This window comes from Protobothrops mucrosquamatus, unplaced genomic scaffold (assembly GCF_001527695.2).
Source record: "Protobothrops mucrosquamatus isolate PMUCROS unplaced genomic scaffold, P.Mucros_1.0 scaffold294, whole genome shotgun sequence".
In the NCBI taxonomy this organism is placed as follows: Eukaryota; Metazoa; Chordata; class Lepidosauria; order Squamata; family Viperidae; genus Protobothrops; species Protobothrops mucrosquamatus.
Window position 1 is genome coordinate 417840 of NW_015386638.1, and position 18311 is coordinate 436150.

At 37.0% G+C, this 18311-nt stretch overlaps 1 protein-coding gene across 2 annotated transcripts in view; it reads left to right on the forward strand.

Annotated features, from left to right (window-relative positions):
* Positions 1-18311, forward strand: part of CASK (calcium/calmodulin dependent serine protein kinase) — a 176407-nt gene that overhangs the window by 96978 nt on the left and 61118 nt on the right. For both annotated transcript variants that reach the window (XM_015814899.1, XM_015814900.1), the window contains exons 8-10: positions 6954-7076; positions 9059-9142; positions 12666-12765. In XM_015814899.1, the coding sequence (XP_015670385.1) occupies positions 6954-7076; positions 9059-9142; positions 12666-12765 (307 nt within the window). The remainder of the gene's footprint in view (positions 1-6953; positions 7077-9058; positions 9143-12665; positions 12766-18311) is intronic.

Here is an 18311-nt window from a genome sequence, read left to right on the forward strand (position 1 = left end):
GGAGGGACTCTACGCCGTCTATCTGAGGCACAGTGGTCTCCCTAGGACAAAGGCCCTCCCTTATAATGACCGCTACCCCCCCGCCCCTACCCCGGGTCCTCGGCTGATGAAATGCCTGAAAACCTGGTGGGCAGATGTCTACAAGAGGTACTCCTCCTTCTACGCCCAACCAGGTTTCAGTAATACCCGCCAGGTCCGCTGACTTTCCTCTAAAATAACATCACACAATGACCTCTTATTCAAATTATTTAAGGAATATGAAGAGGGGAAAAATGGCACCCACTAGTTTTGTACTGGGAAGTGATAAATCCCCATCCTGAAATGATTTCTTAGGAGGGAAGCTCAAACTGGATTTACCAAATTAGAATAGACAGAAGCTAAAAGAGCTAGGAAAATCAAACTCTGAAGAACTGTTTACAAGCGTGAAAACTTCTGATGGGCTTTTAAAAGGAAGGTGGACAAACTCCATTGTGTCTCAAATCTTTGCCCCCCTCTATCCTCTCTTCACACCCTGGATTCAGAAGAAAAAGCTTCCCTGGGGAAGGGTTGGAGAAGCAGGACTAAATAGTTGTAGGGAATCATGGAGGTAGGTGCAGATCATGAGGCTTCTGCTGACTTACATTAAATTAATGAGTTGTGCTATTGTATCCCGAGTCTTATTATTTTACCTACATTGTGAGTTTGTGTGTATTCCCGGAAGAGCAGCTGCAAGATTCATGACATTTTTCTTTTCCTTTCCCCCATTGTCTTCAAAACTCAATTAGTTCCTTAATCTTGCTATAATTTAAAAAAAAAAAAAGACTTGTAACTTCTTCAGTCACCTCATTATGAAAAGGAATTAGCTCCTTACACATCCTGGCCATTTTGCTAAGATACAAGAAGACCAAGAAAGTTGAAACCATGTGGGTTTCTTTTTCTTTCTTTCTTTCTTTCTTTCTTTCTTTCTTTCTTTCTTTCTTTCTTTCTTTCTTTCTTTCTTTCTTTCTTTCTTTCTTTCTTTCTTTCTTTCTTTCCTTCCTTCCTTCCTTCCTTCTTTCTTTCTTTCTTTCTTTCTTTCTCCTGAATAAAAGTCTGAGTGGAAACTAATCAAGGAGAGAAGCAACCTAGATCTAAAGAGACATTTCCTGACAGTGGGAACAATCAACCAATGGAACGACTTGCTTCCAGAAGTTGTGGGTGCTCCAACACTGGGGGTTGTTTTTAAGAAGAGACTGGACAGCCATTTGTCTGAAATGTGACAGGATTTCCTGCTTGAGCAGGGGGTTGGACCAGAAGACCTCCAAGGACCTTTCCAACTCTGCTATTCTGTTATATCAAACAAATTTCCCCAGGAGGATGAAACAGTAGGGATCGTGAGGAAGAACTCAGGAGCCCCACTAGTGGGAACTCAAGAGGACGAATCAACACATCCCTATGCGTGCATATGCAAGCACCCTCTCCATTATTGGCTTACAGATAGAGACCTACCATTATTTTCTTATCAAGCCAGTACTTCTGACTAGTGCTTGACTGATGATTGGTCTCAGACAAATCATTCAAAGTTATAGTGGAACCCCCAAAAGTACTTCCAGATTTGAAGTTCTGACAGACCGTTCCCCCCCCCCATGGTCCCATGGTTGCACTTTAGGCACTGGGCAACTGGCCCACCTTTATGGCCGTTGCAGCATCCTAATGTTTCTTTTTGGAAACTGGCGTTTACTGCCAGTTTCTGGTAAAGAAGACCATTGCAGACAATAGGTCCGCTTAATGAGCACAGATTTTACTTAATGGCTACTGCTAAGAAAATTGTAAACTGGGCCAGTCACATGATGACCAATTTAATGACCAGCATGACTTTAATTCTGGGCTCAATTACTGTCATAAGTTGCGAACTATCTATGCATAGGATATAGGCTACATGATCAGCCATGAACAAGGGGTATATATCAGAGGTGGTGGTATACCGATTGGTGTACATTCAAAGTGACAATAAAGTTATTGTTATTGTTATTGCATAGGACCTAGAGCATGGGTAGGCAATCTTGGCTCTTTTATGACTCGTGGACTTCAACTCCCAGAATTCCTGAGCCAGCATGGCTCAGCTTGGAAACCTCTCCCTTTCCCCTCAGCATGGCTGGCTCAGGAATTCTGGGAGTTGAAGTCCACGAGTCATAAAAGCAGGGCTTTTCAACCTTTTCACCCATTGTACCACTTTTAGGATATGGCAATATCCGAGCACCACCAGTCGCCTAGCAAGGTGTCAAAAACTTGATGACCAAAAAAAAAAAAAGGAAAAAGTGATAAAGTACAGGTAGTCCTCGACTTACAACNATTTGTTAAAACACCCCTGTAAAAACCTTCTCAATTTACATAATTTCAACGATTTTTTGTCCCTGGCCCCTGCATGCCACCTCTCGGGGTTCCATGTCCCGTCCTTGAGGTAGGCCCTAGGAATGTTGCTGGGCCAGGCCTGCGCGAGGGGTGAGTCGCGCAGGGCCAGCAGGACCGTCCTAGAATACATAGTCCGATGCTAGTTACATAGTCCGATGCTAGTTATATTGCTGTAAGTGCCGTACTTCTGCAGAGAAATGACAAAGGGGACTTACAACCATGCGCTTACACCTCAAAGAAACTCACAGACATGGAAAAGTGATGGGCTATATGGGAGAAGGAAGCTGTTGTGGTAAGATGGGCGTTACTCATTTGGCAATTTCTAGAGGGGAGTGAAACTCTTTTCAAGGTGTGGACTGATCATAAAAACTTAGAAGCACTGAAGACTCCGCAGAAATTATCCCCTAAACAGGTCCGATGGGCATAATACTTCAACCATTTTAACTCTGCACTAAAATACATTCCGGGGGGGGGGACTTCCTGGCTGACGCACTGTCCAGAATGCCTCAATATAAAAGCTGCAGTGAAGAAATAATTAAGGCAATTATTCCCTTACTGCAAAAAGCCTCTCAAGTAACCATCAGGCATCAAGCCCAAGGACGATCTGTCGAACAGCCGCTTGATTCAGAAACTCAAAGATGAACTGAAAACTGACCCCTGGTTCAATGACAACAGACAGCTACTAACTTATTGAGATGGGCTGGCTTGGAAGGGGTCTAAATTATACCTTCCTAGTACCCTAAGAATCCAAACCCCCCAGAGGAACCATGATGCTAAACAAGCTGGCCACTTTGGGTTTCTGAAAACTCTACATCTAGTGAGACGGCAGTTCTGATGGCCCGGAATGAAAAAGGATATTGAGAGTTATGTGAAGAGCTGTGCAACTTGTACTGCCATGAAAAAACAACCTGGAAAGCCACCTGGACTATTAAACAAATGACAGACCCTTCCTAACCATGGGAAGAAATAGCAATGGATTTTATTGTGGAACTGCCTAAAAGCAGTGGGAGTACTGTAATTTGGACTGTCATTGATCTCTTTTCGAATCAGGCTCACTTCATTGCTTGTGGAACTGCCCAAAAAAACTAGCCAAGCTATTTTTGAAACATATCTACTGGCTCCATGGAGTCCTAAAGAGGATTATATCAGATAGGGGAGTTCAATTCACTGCAAAGTTCTGGAGGGTGTTTGTGAAACTGATTGGGTCAACCCAGGGGCTCTCCTCCGCTTTTCATCCGAGCATGAATGGATCGTCTGAATATATGAACGCAATGGTGGAACAATACCTTAGATGCTATGTCAACTATCAGCAGACTAACTGGGCAGATCTCCTGCCTTTTGCTGAAGTATATAATAATATGGTTCATAGTAGCACTAGACTCTCCCCATTTAAAGTAGCAACTGGCAGGGAATTTGTTCCTATGCCTGAGTACCCTCAGGAACCCCCTACCTCACAAACTTTAAATCAATGGATAATATCCCTGCAGAGTGCTTGGATAAACATTAAGCGGGCCCTAACTCAAGCTGCAAAAGTATACAAAGAACAAACCAATAAGTGGTGGTCTCCTCAGAGACCGTTTTATATGGGGGAGAAAGTTTATCTATCTGCTATGTATCTAAAATTGACATTACCCAGTAAGAAATTAGGACCTAAGATCCTCAGTCCTTTCCCTATAGTATAAATTATCAATCCTGTCACACTTGTGTTAAAACTCCAATGATTGTTAGGAAAAGCTCACCCTGTCTTCCATTGCAGTTTATTAAAAACAGTCACAGAGTCAACATTAAGGCCAATTCCCAAAAAAGCACTGGGTCCCATTATGGTAGAGGATGGGACTCACTATGAAATAAAACGCATTCTTGATTCTAGATTATAAAAAGTGAAGTTGCAATACTTGGTGCAGTGGAAGGGTATCCTTTATCAGAAGCAACATGGGTGAAAAGTGGGGATGTAAAGGCTGAAAGGTTAATACAGAGATTTTATGAGAAACATCCCCAGAAGCGCAAGGAGGATTCTTAATTATTATTTCTGTTTCTTTCACAGGAATTGCTTTCTCCTTGGGGGGGGTCTGACTGTCAACTCTACAACAAACCTGGCTACAGCCATTTTTGTCATTCTAGGTTGCCACAAGAAAGGGAGGGGGGAAAGGTATTTCTGGTAGCCTAAACATGGGAAAATCTTGTGGGAATCAAGGTCATTCCCACACCCTAGTGGAAGAGGAGGATCATTTAGTCAGAAAGCCCACCGAGTCATTCTATTAGATAGCATTAGTAGAGGGATGGGAATTATTACATTGTATTACTTTGATTCTAGGAGGGAAAGTTTAGATTTGGTTTCACTTTTGACCATGCTGATGCTATGCATCCAATAAACATGTTCTTTGAGAAACTTTCCTACCTCAGGGTACTGATTTATTGGTCTCATTCGTCGTAACTTTGACACTTGGTTTGCCATTACTTTCTTCTAGAATGGTTTTTTCAGATTCCCATATAGCCTACAGCCCTGGAATATTGTACTGGTCTCCCATGTGACTATTAGTTAGACCCAAATCTTACTTAGCCTTTCAAAATTGACCATACTACAACTTGATATAGGTGTTAAACTTAACATACTCAGGTATTAAAATCTTAACATACTCAGGTATCAAAAATGTTTATAGATTTTAACTTTAAAAGTGGCATTGCTTTGGGAAGCAGTAATTGGCAGTTGAGGATTTTCTTCTTGGTGTTCAATATAAGTAAAAGCTGTATATAAATAAAAGCAAAATGCTCCAGAGATCTCTATTGGTTAAGGTATGCAATTGGGTGATATTTTTAGTAGTTTTCTGGAATTTTGAACGAAATCTGAACTTCTTTGCTACTTATCTCTATACAGTTGTATGGATAATGGCCCTCATTGCCCACCTCCATATTGTGGTTCATTGTTTAAAGTTACTGCCACAAAAATAATTGCGAATGAAAGTTCTACTCCCTGACCTTTTATACTGCTCAGTAATAACTTTGTTTTGATTTCAGTTATATACCTGGCATATTTACTTCACTCTTTAAAATATGTATATTTATTCCATTCCCTACATGCAAATTTTACCCAATAAAAGATAATCCTATATGCACATTTTGAAGCTTTTAATAAACTTTCCAGATTGTACTTGGCAATGAAAAACATTTTTTTAAATTTATACCAATATTTTTAGGTATAGGATAGGATAGCATTGATCACCAGTGTCTCACAACTAATATACAACTCCCAGCACCCCCAAAATTATTCTGCTACATTTAACCAGTGCAATATTTTCAAAATCAAAGGTGCAAATGGGGTTCTTGTTGTTATATTCCAGAGTCACAATTTGCAGGAGCAACTTCAGCCCTTTGGAGAGAGATTTGAGAAGATAGGAATGAGAGAAGGTGACTACTCCTGTGCCCACCCTTTAAATCCCCAAGCAATATCAAATAAGCCAAAAATTCTGACTTTTCATCTCCATGTTCATTTTGCTTTGGTTTAACGTTAAACCTAGTTTCAAATTTACTGTTTTCTTTATGGAGCTTACATAAATCGTCTAGTACTTATTCTCAGATTGAGATTGTTAGATATCTTTCTTCCGACAGTGACCTCCAAAAACATTTAGTTCTCATAATTCCCAGAGTCAATTACTTCAACAAATATGTATATTTCGTTCCATTTAGGACCAAGATCTTTCTGTAGTCTTTCACTCTATCTTGTAGCAAGTCATTTACTTGGCCAAATATAATTGTAAGCTACCACATTTGAACAAGATCTTTAGCATTTGTCATTCCATTGTCTCAATTGAGCCTTGTTGACTCAAATCTTCTGTATCTGATTTCTATAGGTTCTACATCATCTATATATGTATGCATAGAATAGAATAGACTAATAATTTTATTGCCACTTTGAATATACACTATACACTACAATATACACTAAAAATAAATAAATACAGAATTATGCATATACCCACATATATTATATGACACAGAGGAACAACACTGTCTAGTTCGGATTATGTACACATGTGCGTGGAGAGAAAAACAAATCTTGGAGTTTACCAGACAGATAGCATAGGGAACAAAGCTATTATAGAATCAGGTAGTCCTGCTAGAAATACTTCAAAACCTATTTCACTTTCTCGAAAGAAATTGTATACCATTTTTGCAAAACCAGTGAATTTTGTCAATTAATTTACTTGCTAATCTTTTATGTTAGTTTAATTTCACCCAAAATATATTATCTTAGTAAATGATCCTCATTCAGTAATAGTGAAAGTGTAGATTGTATTTCTTTGGTGGAAATCAAGAAATTATTGTGCTCACAAACCTGGTATATCAAGTAATGACACTATTTTATTACAAGTAAATTATTATTTTAAATGACAGCTTATTTAACTTCTAGGGTTTTAACTTCAACAGATTGTTGCTAGAAAAAGTACAAACGTGAAATACCTGGTATAGTTTTTCTTTGTTTATTAAACATTTTGAAAATAATTTTCCTTCAAAAAAAACCTTCAGAAACAGTGTGAAAATTTTACCATAGTGCCTAGTTTTAAATTACTTTTTTTCTTCCTTAGATGAATCCCAGACAGTGGAGCCATATATCTGAAAGTGCCAAAGATCTAGTTCGGCGTATGCTTATGCTTGACCCAGCTGAAAGAATAACTGTTTATGAGGCACTTAATCATCCTTGGCTGAAGGTATGAAGAACAAAAATCTTAAAAGATCTGAAAGTCCTTTCACATATTTATTTACTAACATGAATTACATTCTTACAAGTCCATTGATAATTTATGTAATAATTTATTGCACTTATTCTATAAGTATCCATTGTTCTGGGTAACTTATTAGAATACATAAATACAATTCTCAATTCACTTAAAATTTTAAAATGACATTAAAACTAAAATATTAAAAATTTGAGTAAAAAAGTACCAGTTTATCTCCCCCCAAACTGTACTAAGACGCCAGATGGAGTATGCCAAAAAAAGCGGCATTTATTATTGATATTAAATATATTTGTGGCCAAAGGCTACAAAAGTAACCCAGAGAGGACTGTAACTATTCGGAAGATTGTATATGAATAGGTAGCCGTATTGATAATTTTACCCTAAACCCTCTTTTTTATTTAAAGATACATTGAGTTCTTTACTCTTGTTTATTTCTTTTTTGAAAAAAAAATAGAGAGTAAAATATTCTTTGCAAAAACTAGGATAATTGCTTTTGCAAGAATGTTAAGAGATTATTTTATATCTAAAATCCAGTATTTGCTTTTGATTCACATTTTCTATTAATTTAAAATATACAGATTAAACCTTTCTAAAAGACATAAAAAGCTCAATTCAAAAATGGAATAATGAAAACCAGTAAAATTAAATATTAGGAAAACATTCAGCCAAGATATCACTAAAATAACTAACTGTATGTTAGAACTCAGCAATATAAAATTCAAAGGCAAAGTAATCAAATAAAGGTTTACACCATAAAGATCTACAAAGATTTTTGTTACTTAGTTTGTTTTGTATATCATTACTAAATGGATTAACCAAATCAGACAATCCTTTATAAATAAAGTTTCAGTTGGCATAAATATCTAAACAGTAGTAAATAGTCCTACATTTCCATGATGAGAGTTATTCCAGAACATCTTTAAGAATTATTCTAGGAGCTTGTTCTATTTAGTGGTATTCTTTTAAAAATTATAAATTTACATAAATTTCCTTTAGACAAATTCTTTACTATTCAATTGCTCTATTACATCCAAGAATTCTCTTTATAAATGCATATGAATATACATACATATGTATATATGTACAGTATATAAATTTAAGCCAACATAGTCAATTTGCACCAAAGGTCTGGATATAGATTAAAAAAATTTCTACCAAAATTACTTGAACATTTTCGCACCAAAACTTCTCATACATTTTCTGCAGTCATTTTAGTTGTGTATCTTGTCTCATACTTTCTTCTGTACCTGCAATAACTACTACTGTTACTATGGGATCAAAACAGCCGCCAACATCTTGTACAATCCTGTTGTTCAAAATGAAAAGGGAAGGAATTTAACACTGAAACAAAGTTGGACATAATTATGTTGCAACAAAGCTGGTGAAAGATCTCTGGCCTTTGGCAAATATACTAGACAGAACATTAATAAAATTCATAGTGCCATGATGCATTCCATATCTTGTATGCCATGATAAGCATATGCATTAGAAATCCAACTATAGAAAAGACTATACCCTTGACACTGTGTCCTACACCTTTCTTTTTTCCACCAATTCAACAACTTGTTTATATGAATTCACTTTATAAAATGTTTTAGGAGAACATAATCCTAGTGTGAAGCTAGGGAAACCTGTGCTGATAATCCCATTGGGCAAAATTTGTAACCATAAGATGATAGTTGGCTGCTACTAATCTTTGATACCCATAAATATATATTCTCAAGCCCTATTCACTAAGCAGAGCAATATCTAATCAGAAGGACAAGTACTCTGTCTCATACCCTCTTGTTTGCAAATAGCTTTTTATGTGCTCTGAAATCAAAAGTAGTTAGATAATTTATAAACAATGTAGACTGATTTTTCATTTTATTTGGAATCTTATATAAAAAGTGCTTTAGTCTCATGTTTGTGAAATACTACTGAATATAAGAAAATTACATTACTGTCTATAGGAGCGTGATCGCTATGCATATAAGATTCATCTTCCAGAAACTGTGGAACAGCTGAGAAAATTCAATGCAAGAAGAAAATTGAAGGTAAAAGAACAATAAATAGCACACCTATGTTAAACTTATGATACAGGTTTGTAGCAATAATACATCATACAAATTGACTGGCTGTGTTAGGATTCAATTTGGAATAGATACTTCAGGATGTACAAGAATATGAACACAGCATTTGTCTGCTGTTTATCGAAGCAGCTACATCTGTTTCCATGATCACAGTAAAATCATGTGCATTCCTGGAAATGGACCCAGCTGATTTAATGAGTCTGAGATGCTACATTTATGTTCCCATGTATTCCTCAATACTTCTTCCAAATCAAATATGAACATTCATTGCATAATCCCATTATTTAATTGAAAAATGCAATATATTTTTTGAAATCAAAAATTGGCAGAGATATTTGTGACTGATGTATACTTTTCAGTAAGTTGTTTTGTGGTCTCAGAAGTCATGGATTTTTTACATATACATCTCTCCTTTAATATAAGACTATACTCTTGCATATCTGATTCTCCATGGAGATTCCGTCGTTGATAAGAGAAAAATTCCCCTTTGAAAGTATTCTTTGTTCTTTATAAATATCAAATCTGGGGTCATTTATATAATGATTAGAGCATAGAACCTTCTACATTAAAGAAGGCTTGATGGAGTTGCTCTCTTCCTTTATTTACATTAGTAGAGATAATGAATGTTTTTGACTTCTACACATCTCTCATAAAATATATAAACAATATGTAGAAGCAGCTTTGATAGCAATATCTGAACCAGCTGGGACTTAAAACTATAAATCTAAAGCATGTTACATTGAGATAAGCATTAGTTTTTCTAGAATTTTCACAGCACAGCTAACATTCATTCATACAATACTTTTTCCTCATAAATGTTATAAAAGATGCTTTCCTTTTTTGGTACTAACCATAGAAACAGTATCAAAAATCCTCTCAAGCACATGTGTTCAGCTGCTGCAGTATATATTTGGGCAGAGATAAACCAAAGGATTATTTATTTCCTAGTTATCACTTTTACATAGAGACAATATTGTTTGAGCTAGGCTTCATTCAGTTAAGAGGATAATGTCAGTGGTTAGAATTTAGATATCACTGCAGAGCAGTTTCTTCTTTAATTCAGTCAACTAAAACAGACTGGTCATGGTAAACAAACACAACTGCATTAATAGATCTCTTTAGACTAATAAGGTTTCTTTTTACATCCTAAGTTTTTGTAATCAAGACACACTTTTTTATTTGCGCCAAAAATAATTTTTAAGCTAGTTTAAATTATTAAAATAATATAAAACAATTAAGCTTAATTATGCTTTCTTATTTATATACAGTTGTCAGAGAAAATTTATTGTTTTGAGTTGCATAATATAGTAGGTGATGGGTACCTGTACTTTTGTCAGTTTGTGGAAACATTCTAAAGGTCATAGAAAACTAATACTTGTTCCTTTCATTTCAAGAATTGCTTTGCATATCTCAATTGAACTAGGTTCTTGGTTATTTTTTTAGTATATTAACAGAAATTTGGAGAACAATTTTTGTCCTACTTCATTATTATATGTCACATTCTTTGTCTATGTTTTTTTAATTAGAGATTTCTTTTTTTAATTCTCAGCATAGTTCAGCAGGTAGATATTTGAGTTTGAAGGCTGGACTGTCTTATTGGAACCATGATTGCAGCTTCACATTTATTATTTAGTTTCTATCTTTCAATATTTTTATAACTGACTTGGATAAAAAAAGAAAATTGGTTATCAGATTAGTAGATGACACATTGTCATCTGCAAATATTGTAATAGAATCTTAATAGAATGTTGAAAATAGGAATAAAATTCAAAACAAACAATTGGGTCAGAGAAAAGGGCTAAAAATAATGGAATTAACAAATGAATAGGATGTATTCATACTTGGTAACAGTACTTGCGAAAAAGATTTTAGAATAATAGTTAACTGCAGCCTGAATATGAATCTGTAGGGTAACCAGGGCAGATGAAATTTTAGACTGCATCAACATAAATACAATTTCCAAATTATGGGAAGTAATAGTCCCACAATTTTAGTTTGATCATGTTACAAATAATATATTGTAACTAGTTCTGGGCATGATATTTTTAAGAATGATTCAGAAAAATGTAAACAGGTTCAGAAAAAAAAAGCTGTAAAGATGATTAACAAGCTAGGAGCAATCCTGTGAAGAGTGTCCATATACTGGAGAGGATATCACACAAAAGGTCAGGACCTGTTATTAATCATTCCAGAATGCAAAATGTAAAATAGTTTCTTTAAATTGGAGAGAGGGAGATTCCAGTGGCTGTTAGAAAAACTTCCTAGAAAAAACTGCCCAGAGAGATGATAGACTCACTTTCAATAGATCTATTCAGGCAGAGACTAGACCAGTGGTGGTGAACCTATGGCACACGTGCCAGAGGCAGCACTCAGAGCCCTCTCTGTGGGCACGCGCACCATGCCCCAGAGATGGCAACTGTCCCTCTTCAGCCAGCCTCCCGCTAACTCGCCGAGGTCACACATGGCTGGATGCATCCCAGCACCCATGCGCTCACTGGCTTCTGTGTGCAGGGGCCGATGGTGTCAGGCAGCCTCACCTTGTCCTGTGACAATGGCACCCCTGCCCTGCCTCATCTCTCCCTGTAGGACGAGCCTCCTGCCCACCGCCCCACCTGCCAGAGACCCCCTGGATATCCCCCAACCCTGCCCGGCCCCCACAGGCGTCCCTCCCCACGAGCAACATTGAGGTGATCACGCCCACCTTTGCCACACCCACCCAATCTGCCATGACCACCACAGCCACGCCCATCCAGTGGGCCACGCCCACCTGGCACCCGGCGATAAATAAGTGGGTTTTGGGTTGCAGTTTGGGCACTCGGTCTCTAAACAGTTCGCCATCACTGGGCTAGACAATCAGGCTTTACGCAGTGAGCATGGGGTTAGAATTGATGCCCTAAAAGCTCCTTCCAACTTTATATATCTTGTAATTTGTTATGTTTATTAAGAAGAATTAAGTCCAGGACAGTGAATTTTGTTTTCCATCTTCTGCCTTCAGAAAAATCATGTTACTAACCAGACAAGAAAAAACAATTTTGAATGTTTCATTCTCAACTAAAAGATATGTCCAGTAGAGAACAGGAGTGTTCAAAATTTTCACTATTAAGAGTGAAAAAACTCTTATCAGTTTCAAGGACAAAGCAGATATGCCTTCCAGTGACCAATTTGTGTATAGTATTAGTTTATGTATGCTAATCCATAATATTTTTATAAAAGATCAAAGAAAAGAAGCTTTTCTTTTATCCTGGACGTATGCATGGCACTAAGTCTCTTTACAGATGACCTTTGGCTAGCTTGTACAATTCTAAAATATTTTCAGAACTGTATGTCCAGTTGAAAATTTCCACACCATTTGGAAATAGCCAGTTTATTATGCAAACACTTAAGATTCTTCTGATTAATTCCAACGGTGAATATTAATCTAAAGTGATTCATAAAATTTGTTGAAATAACATTGTTGTGCAATTAGTAACAAGTTTTATTTATCTAGGGTGCAGTACTAGCAGCAGTATCAAGCCACAAATTCAATTCCTTCTATGGTGACCCCCCTGAAGAACTGCCAGATTTCTCAGAAGACCCTACCTCCTCAGGTACTTTTATCAAAAGTATATTAAGCTGTTATGTAGTTTTACAGATGCTTCCAGAACCAGGTAAGACCTCATTAAGATAAATTTGGCTTTACAGAATTTTTCCTATAGACCAGACATATCAAACTCGCAACGTCACGTGACATCACGCAACGTATTGGAACGGTTTTGCCATTGCCGGCAATGGGGTGGTGCGGCTTCCAGGTGATGCGTCTGGCCCACGGGCCGGCAGTTTGACACCCCTGCTGTAGACAATGCAAAAAATGATAGATAGGATACTATGCAAATGGTGGTCTACTTTATACAAAAACCTAATGCAGAAATTACTGGGATAGCACATAAACTAGGGACTGACTATATTTTGACAACTAAATTATTTGAGTTCATGCTTTCAATTATTTGTTTAAATGGTGCTGTTAGAATGCTATAGTTCTAATTTGGTCAATGTTTTTACTGATGTATCATTATTTTAAATGTCCAAACCAGTTCTGAAGTCAGTCTAGAGTTGTGCAAATCCCCAACCATATTAACATCTTTGAAAATTTGAAGACAGATCTAATTAACTATGTAAGCACAGTAAAGACTTATATACAGAAATACAAATATGCTTCTTGAGTTTCTGCTTATTAAAAGTTGCATTATATTACTAATATTGACAAATCCACTACCAAAGAAGATAACTTGGTCAGTTGTTGTAACACACGAGAAATAAAGACAATTCTCTTGCTCTTTTAATATTCTTTGTACTATTGCAAAAAAGAAAAATGAAAGTAATTTCTGACTGTTCTTTTTTTCTTCTGTATCTTTAATTGTAGCCATCCTTGTATTGTTGTTTGGAGAATATTTGAAATAGCAGAAAAGTTTTCTTCTGTAAAAGTCTCAGTGCAAATCATGTAGGAAGACATAGCAGGCAGACTTTTGAGGACTTGGAGAATATGAACTGTATTATTTTACCCTTTTGCATTTTTTATCCCTTATAGCCCAACTGAAGCAAATTCTTATTTTTTTTCTTTCCCATGATCTTTCACCCTGTTAGAGGGATAAGGAAAGGGAGGTAGTCCTTGACTTACAACAGACCCACAAAAGGTACTTATGGTCAGGTCTAAAGCCCCCCCCCCAGTCACATGCTGCATTTTGGGTACTCAGCAATTGACCCACATTTAGGGCCACAACAGTTTAATGCCTTTTAGTAGCCCTGAAGCCAGCTCAGGCTCCCCTGGATGGCTGATTGGCTGGATTGGCAGCAGGCCAACGCCTGCAAGGACACAGTAGCTTTGCACATATAGCCCCTGCAACCAATCTGAGGCTCCCCTAGGTGGCTACCTCGGTTGGAACCAACCGAGGTCTCCTGACCCACAGCAGGTTTACATCTACCCGTGAACCCAGGATCCCTCCAAACTGTTGAATCACTCCCTCACTCCACTTAACAACCCACATGGTTGTTTGACAAAAGCCAATAGGTGAGCCAGGATGGTGGTTGTTGAGAGAATTAGTCATGTGACATCTCATTTAACAACTGCTTCATTCAGCAACTGAGATTCTAAGCTCAACTGTGGTTATAAGTCAAGAATTACCTGTAGTTGGAAATAATAAAGGTAGTGAAACTAATACGATTTACTAATGTGACTATGCTAGCTGAGTCGAGCTGTTCCAGTTTTTTCTTTGTGCATTTATATACATTTGTATATATTTATGTGAAGACAGTATTTTGTATGAATGATTTAACTATATGTGTGTAAATACAAACACACACAGAGAGATGACATAAATTACTTTGCAAATAAGATTTCATTCTTCCAAGCAATTTTTGTCAATAGTCATAAATGTGTTAATATTTATTTTTTGTCTTAGTGAGATTGGCGGCACAGACATTTAATAAATGAATGCATATTTTTCTGACTATTGTATTGCATACATGTGTATGTATATGTATGTAATGTATGTATGTATGTATATATGCATGTGTTTATGTGAATACATTTCATGTAAAGGCTCCAGTATAGGCTTCAGAGATGGTTGACAACTTTAGTTGACAAAGCAGGAAAATTAGGTAGTGCGGATATTTCCCAATACAGTTAGTCCTCATTTAACGAAGATAATTGGGACCATCACTAAGTGATTCAGTCTTAAAGTATGACATGTGTGTAAGGCCCTGCCTCAGCTGAATCTCTCAAGAAAGCAGAACTAATGAAACTGGCATCATTTCAACAGAATCTTTTATTGAGCGTTAGTGAAAGCAAGAGAAGGCAGGTAGGATCTGAAAAGCCCACGCGAATTCACTAGGTTACACACCAAAGTTTAAAACCCCTCCCAACTGCCCAGTCCATAGGAGCCAATCCAGAGGCGTTAAAATGTTGTGAGAACTACGGGTGGAGACAGTGATTAGAAGTTGTTTCCTAGGCATCTCTTCAGTGGTGAAGTGGAGCAGATGGCCTCGGGCAATTCCCTCCCCCCCTTTACATTTCCCAGAAAGATATCAAGTGAAGAGGAACTGAGTAAACAAAGCAAAGCTAAGCACAGTACAGATGAGCTCCAAAGGGTCCCCCTACCCTCAGAATGGCAGCATCCAGATAGAGATCTATAGGGACCTGACAATGTGACTGCATTGCTTAGTGACAGAAATTTCAGCACTTCCCGTTGCTGTTGTTAAGCAAATCCTGTGGCATTGTTAAGGAAGGACATTACATGGTTGCCATTTGCCACCACCTACCAACTTCCCCATTACTTTGCTTGTAGGAAGCCAACAAAAAAGATTGCAAATCTTCTGGGATTCTGTAACTTTGTGATTGTGAGCCAGGCACAGGTCATGATCATCCAGATCATGTTCATGTGACCATGGAGATGTTCTGGCTGCTATAAGTATGAGGACCAGTTGTAAGTACCAGCCATTCAGCCCCATTGTAAGTGAATAGTCACTGAACAAATGGTTAAGTGAGGGTCACCTATGTAACTTCCTTATGTCCACTCTTCCTTTGGGAAACAGTATATTGTCTTAATTTTCTTTGGGATAAAAAGGATCATCAGCTTGATAAAATAGTTTATGTGAGTAGACTTTGGATTCATATATATCAGAAATATTATCAAAAAAATGAAAATCCCTCTAAGTATAAGCCACAATAAAAATTAACACTAGGAAGAAAAATGAAATATTTAAATTGCTTCAAATACTATTAATATTTGGAATATAGGGACATAATTCATTAATTTGCCCCAAATACTATTAGAATTTGGAATACAGAGACATAATTTATTTATTTAACCAAGTTTGCTAAATGGGATCTTTTGGAAAACCATTATATTATTATTAAAAGGAAATACACAGATTTTTTTTTCCTGTTTGATGGTTATTGATGCTTTTGCTATACTCATTTTTGTAGAGGATAAGTGGCACTAAATTTTATCAAAATTATGTATATATTGCAGTATAGAATTAATATATCCAATCAAAGTGGCACATAATATGTATTTTCATATTCTTTCAGATTTAATACACACATGCACATATTATAAATTTTCAGATGATTGGTCTTTTCAATGTAAAAAAGATTTAGTAGTTTTCTACTTGCTCAGCAATCCTTTTTTAATTTATTTACTGGCATGATTTTGCTTTCTTGTTTTAAAATAACATGCGCTAGTGGGACATGTGAACTCCTGGATTTTGCTTTAGATTTTTTGTTTAACTAAAGCAATTTTTTTTTAGAATTGTGACTTGTAGAATGCAGTGTTAGAATTCTGACTTGTAGCTAAGAATAATTGACTTGGAAATCTTTAATAGAAATCTCATGAGGGGGGATATGATAGCAGACAAGGTTATAGAGTCCCCGACGGTGTTTCTTCTCCCTCAGTTCGATAAGAGGTTTCGCGGACTTCCGTCCTGTTCTTCGTTGCCCACCTTTGATTAGTTCCTCTCTTCGTTGGATCTTGATTCCTCTTTGAAGGACTGTCAATCTTGTTAATTGGTCACCTTGTTGGACGGAGGTCTTCGCCACTTACCTCCAACACTAGAAGTTTTTAAGAAGAGACTGGACAGCCATTTGTCCGAAATGGTATAGGGTTTCCTGCCTGAGCAGAGGGTTGGACTAGATGACCTCCAAGGTCCCTTCCAACTTTACTACTACTACTACTACTACTACTACTACTACTACTACTGTTGTTGTTGTTGTTATTATTATTATTATTATCATGAACTCACTAGAAAACTTTCAGTAAGCCTCTTAAACACAGCCTCCATACTTCGAGCAGTTATGAGGGCAATATCTAGTTATGTTACAAGCTGGGCTAAAATGATTTGAAGATTCAGAAAAGCTATATAAATACTATTAGTAAGTATGATTATTAGTAATTATGTATATACAATATTTTTATTCTTTTTTATTTCTAAGCTTATAGAATGCGGTACATTTTCAGAATGTATATTTTAACCATCTTGCTCTTGGCAGCCGAACAAAATTGAAAACTAAGGAAAAAGTCAGTAGAAACATCATTTTAAACATCCTGATTCTGCTTTACTTGGTAATGTGAACATATTATCTCTTTTTCCACATACAACTCTTCTCTTGATGCATGTTCAACTCAAAATACATAAGATCCTCATACATTAAGGAGAATCCACATAGTATATCCAGTTTTAGGGATATTTAAGAAAAAAAGCCTTCAGAGCAGTTTTATATTAATAGTAATTGATTATTTCCACATCATAACTTTAATTACTCATGGTTTGCTGCTTAACCATTAATAGTTTGCTTTTCTCGATTCTGACTTGTTCCACCACTCTGTCCTCTGCCTGCTCAATCTCATACATTTTTGCAGCACTGTGCCATAATAAGAAAATTATATATTCAGTAAAATATGGTAGAGGAATAACTTATTAAGTAATACTATATATGCACGTCTGTATCTTGCTTAAAAATCAAATTCATATTTTTGTCAGAGGGAGAATAAAGAAACTTTTCACCTTATCAGTACACAAAAACTTACCCTACATGACTTTCAACCACTAAGGTTTTTATATATATATATATAAAACAAAGCGACCACCAAGAGAAATCTATAAAACATATAGAGTTTAATCTACCAAGCTTTCGTCAAGTGCACTTGACATCATCAGGGTTAAAAAGGCAAATGCTGGGAAAGATTTATATGCAGTCGTTCAACGCCTGTTTCCGGCTCCTGGAGCGCGTAACCGGCCCCAGCTGATCCTGCCGCACTTCAAGCGTGCTGCCTGCTTTGATGTTCGGCTCCTTTTTCTGAATTCGCGTCCTTTTGAGTGCTGTTACATTCATTATCAGGGTGTTAGGCAGATTCGATGGTAAGGCATTCTTGCTTCCCCTGCATACAGCTCCCCCGCTGTTATACGTGTGTCTGTCTCTGAGAGGTGGGGAATGTAAGTTGTTTCCTGGATTCGATGGCAAGGCATTCTTGCTTCCCCTGCATACGGCTCCCCCGCTGCTATATGTGTGTCTGTCTCTGAGAGATGGGGGGGAATGTAAGTTGTTTCCTGGATTCGGTGGTAAGGCATTCCATTGTCGGCAGGTCGTCGGGTGTGCTGG